The sequence below is a fragment of the Mytilus trossulus genome, chromosome 3, assembly GCF_036588685.1.
Source record: "Mytilus trossulus isolate FHL-02 chromosome 3, PNRI_Mtr1.1.1.hap1, whole genome shotgun sequence".
Classification (NCBI taxonomy): Eukaryota; Metazoa; Mollusca; class Bivalvia; order Mytilida; family Mytilidae; genus Mytilus; species Mytilus trossulus.
In genome coordinates, this window is record NC_086375.1 from 1,333,888 (window position 1) to 1,343,885 (window position 9,998).

The window sequence follows — 9,998 nt, forward strand, 5'->3', positions numbered from 1 at the left end:
AGAAATCAATATGTAGTATAACGAAATCAGAACTGAATATGTAGTATAACGAAATCTGAGATCAAAATATAGTATAACGAAATCAGAGATCAAAATGTGGTATAACCAAATCAGAGATCAATATGAAGAATAACGAAATCAGAGATCAATATGTAGTATAACGAAATCAGAGATCAATATGTGGTGAAAAGAAATCAGAGATCAAAATGTAGTATAACGAACTCAGAGATCAAAATGTAGTATAACGAAATCAGAGATCAATATGTAGTATACTAAAATCAGAGATCGAAGATATTTAAATATGTAGTATAACGAAATCAGAGATCAAAATGTAGTATATAACGAAATCAGAGATCAATATGTAGTATAACGAAATCAGAGATCAAAATGTAGTATTACGAAATCAGATATCAAAATGAAGTATTACAAAATCAGAGATTAATATGTAGTAGAACGAAATCAAAGATCAAAATGTAGTATAACGAAATCAGAGATCAATATGTGGTTTATTGAAATCAGAGATCAATATGTGGTATAACGAAATCAGAGATCAAAATGTAGTATAACGAAATCAGAAATCAATATGTAGTATAACGAAATCAGAACTGAATATGTAGTATAACGAAATCTGAGATCAAAATATAGTATAACGAAATCAGAGATCAAAATGTGGTATAACCAAATCAGAGATCAAATTGTAGTATAACGAAATCAGAGATCAATATGTAGTATAACGAAATCAGAGATCAAAATGTGGTATAACGAAATCAGAGATCAAAATGTAGTATAACGAAATCAGAAATCAATATGTAGTATAACGAAATCAGAGATCTAAATGTAGTATAACGAAATCGGAGATCAAAATGTAGTATAACGAGATCGGAGATCAAAATGTAGTATAACGAAATCAGAGATCAAAATGTAGTATAACGAAATCGGAGATCAAAATTTAGTATAACGAAATCAGAGATCAAAATGTGGTATAACGAAATCAGAGATCAAATTGTAGTATAACGAAATCAGAGATCAATATGTAGTATAACGAAATCACAGATCAAAATGTAGTATAACGAAATCGGAGATAAAAAAATGTAGTATAACGAAATCGGAGATAAAAATGTAGTATAACGAAATCGGAGATCAAAATGTAGTATAACGAAATCGGAGATCAAAATGTAGTATAACGAAATCAGAGATCAAAATGTAGTATAACGAAATCAGAGATCAAAATGTGTTATAACGAAATCAGAGATCAAATTGTAGTATAACGAAATCAGAGATCAATATGTAGTATAACGAAATCAGAGATCAAAATGTGGTATAACGAAATCAGAGATCAATATGTAGTAGAACAAAATCAGAGATCAATATGTAGTAGAACAAAATCAAAGATCAAAATGTATTATAACGAAATCGGAGATAAAAATGTAGTATAACGAAATCGGAGATCAAAATGTAGTATAACGAAATCGGAGATCAAATTGTAGTATAACGAAATCAGGGATCAATATGTAGTATAACGAAATCAGAGATCAAAATGTATTATAACGAAATCGGAGATCAAAATGTAGTATAACGAAATCAGAGATCAAAATGTGGTATAACGAAATCAGAGATCAAATTGTAGTGTAACGAAATCAGAGATGAATATGTAGTATAACGAAATCAGAGATCAAAATGTATTATAACGAAATCGGAGATAAAAATGTAGTATAACGAAATCGGAGTTCAAAATGTAGTATAACGAAATCAGAGATCAAAATGTAGTATAACGAAATCGGAGATCAAAATGTAGTATAACGAAATCAGAGATCAAAATGTGTTATAACGAAATCAGAGATCAAATTGTAGTATAACGAAATCAGAGATCAATATGTAGTATAACGAAATCAGAGATCAAAATGTGGTATAACGAAATCAGAGATCAATATGTAGTAGAACAAAATCAGAGATCAATATGTAGTAGAACAAAATCAAAGATCAAAATGTAGTATAACGAAATCAGAGATCAATATGTAGTAGAACGAAATCAAAGATCAAAATGTAGTATAACGAAATCAGAGATCAATATGTGGTTTATTGAAATCAGAGATCAATATGTGGTATAACGAAATCAGAGATCAAAATGTGGTATAACGAAATCAGAGATCAAAATGTAGTATAACGAAATCAGAAATCAATATGTAGTATAACGAAATCAGAGATCTAAATGTAGTATAACGAAATCGGAGATCAAAATGTAGTATAACGAAATCGGAGATCAAAATGTAGTATAACGAAATCAGAGATCAAAATGTAGTATAACGAAATCGGAGATCAAAATTTAGTATAACGAAATCAGAGATCAAAATGTGGTATAACGAAATCAGAGATCAAATTGTAGTATAACGAAATCAGAGATCAATATGTAGTATAACGAAATCACAGATCAAAATGTAGTATAACGAAATCGGAGATAAAAAAAATGTAGTATAACGAAATCAGAGATCAAAATGTGGTATAACGAAATCAGAGATCAAATTGTAGTATAACGAAATCAGAGATCAATATGTAGTATAACGAAATCAGATATCAAAATGTCGTATAACGAAATCAGAGATCAAAATGTAATCTAACGAAATCAGAAATCAATATGTAGTATAACGAAATCAGAGATCAAAATGTAGTATAACGAAATCGGAGATCAAAATGTTTTATAACGAATTAAGAGATCAAAATGTAGTATAGCGAAATCGGAGATCAAAATGTAGTATAACGAAATCAGATATCAATATGTGGTATAACGAAATCAGAGATCAATATGTAGTATAACGTAATCACAGATCAATATTTTAATTAAATTGTGTATTCTAAACCATATTACTTCTTTTGTTTAAATTGACTAGGTAATGTGTTAAAACATATTTTCATCCGTGCAATTTACTTAAAAGCCAGAGGTGGCACTGCCACTGCTTTGGCCCTTTTGTATTAAAAAAAAACATCAAGTATTTTAAATCAGCCAAATACAATCTTCAAAAGGTTATTATAAGACTGTAGAATAACATGCAGTGTTTCTATTTTTGAACTAAATATTTACATTAGAGCTTCAATTTTCTTTCATTTACTAGAAGTACTAACACGTGGTAGTCTAACGGTCGTGACTAGCGATGAGGGTCTCTAATGGTCGATGATATTTGCCTTTAGTGAACAATTTCGGTATGGATTCCGTTCATAAATATTCAATCAAAACTAGAAATTCTTTGCCATTTTGGAATTAGAGCAGGCCTATACTTGTGGTAGGATTCCTGATGTTGACGGGTAAATGGACACGCGGAGTAGTTAAACAAAACTTTGAAATATCAATTATCTTTTCTTTTCTTTTTTTAATTCTTTCAGTCGGGAATAATAAAAAGACGGTAAAATAAAGACAGTGAAGAAGAAAGAAAAACACCATCCAATAACTCTTTTAATTACGACTGAAGGAAGACTAAAATTCGGTCCAGAAAACAACAAATAAATTCGTTTATAGTATGTTTGAAGTCACTGAAAGTAATATTTAACTATACTTAGCTTATTGCTATCAAAAATTAAATATCGTTTTGTATACTTTGCGTCTCTTTGTGACAAATGACCTCCAAGAAGAGCGAGGTAATGGCGGATTATACTCTCTCTTCACAACAAATATGTTATTGTTCCAGCAGACAAAGCTACAAACAAGAACTTCATTTGACTTCACTGCAAAACTGTGAATCCCAAATACACCTCTACATCGTTCACGTAAAGGAGATTTTAGAAAATCGCAAATTTGTTCTTAGGTAGATAGAGGGAAAAAGTCATTACAATCTCTAATATTTATTTGAATACATTTTACGCCAGACATTCTAATAAATAACGATAAAAACCGTGTCGTCATGATCTTTTAACTAAACATCTTTCACAAGTTCTTACAACCACTCTTTCTATATATATATATAGTAAAATATGAACAATATTGTGATTCCAAAATTATTTAAATTATTTGTGTAACCCTTGATTTGTCTACATTTTATCCATAAATTTCCCATACTGATCGACTACATAAATTAAGTTACTTTTTGTGTATGTGTGATGATTCAAACTGATTCCAAAACAAAACACCAAAGATGATAATATCAAAATGCTGGACAATTTCTTTCTTTCAAAAACACATTTGTTAAGTTTGTTTGGTTGATACTAGTATACCAAAACTGTAGATAATCTAATGGGTACTAATTGTGCGCCACTTCTGACCGACTTGCATAATTTTAGTACTCACTATGCCAAACAGAGTTAATACAGAGCCGTCTCAAAGACAAACAGAAAAAGCATCTGGCATTTTTTTTTTAATTTCATATTCAGATATATTACTGTGACCCACATTCAAATTAGTGCGTACGTCAGATATATGTCCCAGAGAACGTGAGATTTAAGATACCATCATCAAAGATCTGCTTTCCTAGTGAACGTGAGATTCGTGATACCACAGGAGTAGATCTGCGTTTCCTAGATATTGACACAGATGGACAACTAGAATCTATATCAAAGCTGATGATGTCAATTTCCAATTGTTCAATTCGACAACTCCTTTAAAAATTTGTGTGTCTTTTTTTCTTCAACTTCGTTTTTTTTTTTTTTTTTTTTTATTTGGGAGTCACTGATGTCTTTTGTGGACGAGACTCGCGTCTGGTGTACTTCATTTTAAGCCTGTATGTGAGTATGTTCATACCTACCAAAAATGTAGCTCGGATAAAGAAATCATGCTTTAGCTTAACTTCTTTCCTTCAACATCAATATATATAACAAGATTTGGTATGATTGCCAATGACACAACTCCCCATCCAGATCACAATTTGTAAAAGTAAACCATTATAAGTCAAAGTACAGTCTTCAACACGGAGCATTGGTTCACACCAAACGTCAAGTTTCTTCATAGTAAGGAACCTGTTTAATAACTAATGCTGGACGCATAATACAGAGAAATACCAACTCGAGCTATATATAACTAATCAAGCTCTTAAAAAGTGCAGGTTGTGGAAAATGCACCACCTTTGAACCTCAAAGTATTTGAGCATAAGTTTTTTGGAATGGTCAATAGGTGACTTGCATGTTTTAGAAGCCACTGGATAACGCCCGTGTTTTTTTTTCTCTGTAATATGAAAACCCTGCTTCCGGTTAACCTACCGATAAGCTGTTAATCCATTTATCAATTCCCCCATGCAAGTTGAAAATCCATGAAATATTTGCCACTGGCCATTACAAACAATGATTAATCAATCAATCAATCAATGTTTATAATAAAAACATTGCAACTTTCAAATGAAGCATCATTTAACACATTTTAAGCACGACAAAACATTTTAATAATATTTCTTTTAATGACGGTAAAATTATTAATGCATGATTGAATTCCTTTAGTTGGAATTTAAACTTAATGAAATCATGTATGTCATATACGTTCTAAATTGTTGTCCTTAGAGATAATGTGTAAATATATTAGAAATTTAATATAAGTAGCTATATAGTGTTCAAATAATACAATACTTTAGTTATTTAAAGAGAAAAGATTCGCTCAACCTCGACAATGTCACTGATATTTTGTGTATTGGAATATTCATATGTGCCATCACCACTGATAAATTAAAAAAATGGTCAGCTTATTTGATATTTGTCTGGAATAATTTAATCTGGTAAGTTTTAGTATACTGAAATTTAAGATTAAATAGCTTAATAAGAATTTGAACTGACTTGATCATTATAGTTTAAAACTCGAGTGTGATAATCCTATAAATATCAATATGGAAAGTCACTACGAGCTAAACAATTTAAGGTATGTCGGATTTAAAATTCGTGATTGTAGTAGAAGTAAATTATGACCGAGAAATTTTACATATTTAAAACAAATAAAAAATCTCTGTTTTTCGCATATACATGAAAGTAATCCTGACAAAGCAGCTAATTACAAATGAAAAGGGTGACAGGGTATACATGTAAACTACATATCAATGAGACAATTATACTAAACGGCACAAAAATAAAACAAAGTGCAATGCAACTAGTGAGATGCATAACCTTCTCAAAAATTAACTGAACACTTTAAGATACTAAAAATGTTATTTTGAAGATGAAAAAGTGTCAATATATACCAAGATGTGTATGATTGCCTAAGAGACAATTTTTCACCAGAAACAAAAAATATATGATAAAAACCACTTATGGGCAGTATACGACCTGCAGCAATGAGCAAAACACACACACTGTACGGTAAAATATATAATACTTTGAATGGATGGTGAATAGGGATAAATAGTGTCAAAACTTTGATATACAATTTAAATAATATTTACGTTTGTGGAGAAGAGGATTTTATTCAAATGAATCTAGACATTTAAAATATTAGTATCACATTATTACGCAATAAGTGTATATTCATAATACGGGTATGATTGTATGGAACAATAAATCCGCTTTATCAATGATTAAGCAAGGATTTTGTCTGAATCTAAATGGATTTAATTGCCCATAGAGATGTATTTACACATTCCAATGATCATCTATAGTATACACATTTATACATGTCTGTTCATATAACAAACATAACAATGAACCTAATTTACAGGTCAAGTTATGGGCTGTAAGAACAGCACCTCCACAAAAGTAGAACCGTTTCATCAAACAAGAGAGAACGGTGTTATACCTACTGCGCATCAAAACGGACACATCCCCTCTTCCAAAATAGTGGACACACCTAGAGAGACATTGGATCAACTACCTAATCAGAAGGATTCGTACGTAAATAATGCTGGTAAAGATACTAGGATATTAGAGAACCAAACGGAACAGACTCAGAACGATGCAGAACATACGGAAGAGGAACCAGATGAAACAACTGTACAGCCGATCTCAATAAATCAAGATACCGTAACCTCAGGAGAACACCCGAACGAGACAGGAACAAAAAACGAAAACCAGAGCGAAACTGGAACACCTCGTGATCAGACAGCAAGATCATCCGGTGATCAGAGTCAACGCTCTACTAGTAGGGAGCCCGTTGTAGTACCAACAATGTCAATGGCAGAGGAAGATCTACTACGGACTAATTATACAATTAAGGACATCTCGATTCATAACCAGTCAAAGGGATTAATAGATATATTTCCTCATAGAAAAAATGTGTACTCGACTGCTAAATTTAAAGACGCCATGAAAAATGTGGTAATACAGAAATATGAGAAATTTAAAGAGGAGGAAAAGAAAGTTGATGATTACGACTATAACAGTGATTTTTATGAAACCTGGAAGAGATCTCCAATCTTTTTAGTTTTATTCAAATATACAAAAATGTATTTAAGATTTTCAGACATTAAAACTGTGCTACCATCGTGTAAAGTGGCGAACGTTCTTGATAACGATGACTTTTTTATGGATATAATAACAGATTCTACCTTAATTCTAGATGATTTAAAAGGCGATTCAAAAATAACTGAATGCAAAAAGGAATACCGAGACTTATTACAAAGATTCTTAGATATTTGTAATAAATTAACGACTGGAGACGATAGTTTCAACGATTCACTTGAACCTAATGGACGCACTGATGGACGTGTGTCTAATATGAAAGGACAGGATCCGAACACAATAGAATTCCCGATAGCAGACATAATACAAGCGGACTTAACCGTTCTACGCAAATGGATAGAAAAATGGGAACCCTTCGATACGGAAGTGCCTTCCGAAGGGGCATGGCCAATACTTCCGGACAAAGTTGTAAATGCGCTAACTGATCTTATAGAACTTCAAGACTTTTGTAGGGTTTCCTCGGACGGACTCCCGGGTTTTGACTTTACAATCGATGGAGAAGTAGCTTGGCCTGTGATTGAACTCGACATTGTGAAAAACGATAAATCAACTGAAGAACAGGAAAAAGTGTGGCGATCTCGTGAATATCGGACAGATCTTAACGATCCTACGTTTTTGTTGAGTAGGCAAACTAGACTTGAAATGTATTTTATTAACAAGTATGAATGGGATAGTTCGAAATTAGATCCATATCGAGGCTTTACAACAAGACTTCAAAGAGGATGGAAAGAATTCCAGGCTCTTGCTGAAACAGAGGAATTTACAGTTATACCAGAGGACGAGTATTAAAATATTTGAAAAATGCCATTTTAAATTTATTTTTTCTGTAACATATTCCGTCGTTCTTTGGAGCCTTTTTCATTGAGTGTGTAGATAAAGGTATAATATCTAAGCTGAACCGTGAAGTCATTATTAGGTTAGATAAACTTCCCTCCTTGAATAGTAGACTAGTCTGACAGATAACAAATCTAAATGTCTGTTGGACTAGACTACTCTGAAAGGAGGGCAGTATACTTTACCTTATTTTATAATAACTTCACGGTTTAGCTAACAAGCAAGCCAATCAAAGATATTTGCTATATCTACACACTCAATAGAATCGGCTGAAAAACTGACTAGATCAAACATTATGGAGTTCTGATATAAAGTCACAGTTTAATTTAATTTTAATAAAAAAAAAAAAACTCTGATGCAAGTACTAGCAATTCACTCTTATGATAAGTGGTACCGTGTTTAAAAAAAATATGTTATTTAGTTGTATTACTTCAGTGAATGGTAGTTGACGGTTTCTATAGTTGCCATATCTATACCTTTGGAGTTATCCAGTTGTTTACTAGTATTTGAACTTATATCGTACCAATATTTGATAGTTTTATTCGATTTAATTTTTGGTGTTTATACCAATTTTAAGCACTGCTTTTGGGCTATTTTGTGGCGGACAGTTTTTATTGGTGAAGGAAGCCGGAGAAAACGATAAGGAAGCTGACAATCTAGTCAATTAAGATTGGAGTCGAGTACACCCGCACTGGGTAGTGATTACATTAGTAACTTCTTTGACCACTAGACCACTTAAGGTTGACAATTGCTTTACAACACTATCCTGAAGAAATTTCATCAAGACGAAACTCCTTACCATAACTTTTTCTTGGACATATTATACATTTTTAAATATTTTATCCCACTATGCCTTTATTAGATTTGAATCATAACATTACATCGCTTTTTGATAAATTGTATTGAAGTGGTTGCACTGAGCTTTATCAAACTGATAAATGTATAGTTAATCGGGGTTTATTATTGTATCACATTATGTTCGTACCATGAATATTCTTTTAACATATGCCACTGGACGCCGGCCATCCTTTATAATCATTATATGAAATGAAATTAACAAACCATAATGTAAATGGTTCAACGATATCTGAAAAACGAATATTAGTAAAAATAAATTCATAAAATAATTGGTCATGTGACCATGACCTTGGACACACTGACCGCACTAAAAATCATTACAGATTGAGTTCATCCCAAGTCTAACTATAAACCAGAATAATAAGGATTTAGTGCTTGGAAATAACGTTCTAGAACGGAGCCACAGACTCTCAGTCTGTTTTCAAGCACTTTGATATTGACCTTTGGCCGACTGACCTTTCAAAAAGTGCTTTGTCAGTCTTTCAATGAATTGGACAATTTCAAGCTACTTTGGTTGAGGGTTAACATTTTTTTCAGACGAAATCGTACAGAAACAGATTTATGTCTATAATTCGTAGGGACTTGTTTTAGAAAAAAATCCTTATTGAGTTGTTTTTTTCCGAGACAAGTGCCTGTGCTATAAGTGCTGATTTGACATTGAACAGTAACGTATAGGAACATCAAAATGATTAATCGATAAGAACCTTCAAGTTATATGAGTGTTAATGATTAAAAATATGGTCAAAAGTACATCTGAAATCACAAAATTTGTAAAAATTCAAGTTCCTTCATTATTGCAGTGACCTTGACCTGGTCTCCAAAAGAATTCTTAATCGGTCGTAATTAAGAAGTAACATTTACTCTTGCTCATTATGTAAAAACGATCTGTACTGATATAAATTCATGGCTCAATAGATTGTTCAGAAATGAAAGCTACCGCTTTAGCAACACGA

General features: G+C 31.9%; 1 protein-coding gene across 2 annotated transcripts; it reads left to right on the forward strand.

Moving 5' to 3' along the window:
• The first annotated feature begins 5,451 nt into the window (after positions 1-5,451).
• LOC134709960 (uncharacterized) lies at positions 5,452-8,451 on the forward strand. Of its 2 annotated transcripts, none has more exons than XM_063570085.1 (2): positions 5,452-5,684; positions 6,614-8,451. In XM_063570085.1, the coding sequence occupies exon 2, from the start codon at positions 6,622-6,624 to the stop codon at positions 8,140-8,142; it is 1,521 nt and encodes a 506-aa protein (XP_063426155.1). In that variant the 5' UTR covers positions 5,452-5,684; positions 6,614-6,621; the 3' UTR covers positions 8,143-8,451. The 2 variants fall into 2 exon arrangements, with proteins under 2 accessions (XP_063426155.1, XP_063426156.1); XM_063570086.1 differs by lacking the exon at positions 5,452-5,684 and adding an exon at positions 5,763-5,824.
• The last annotated feature ends 1,547 nt before the right edge of the window (positions 8,452-9,998 follow it).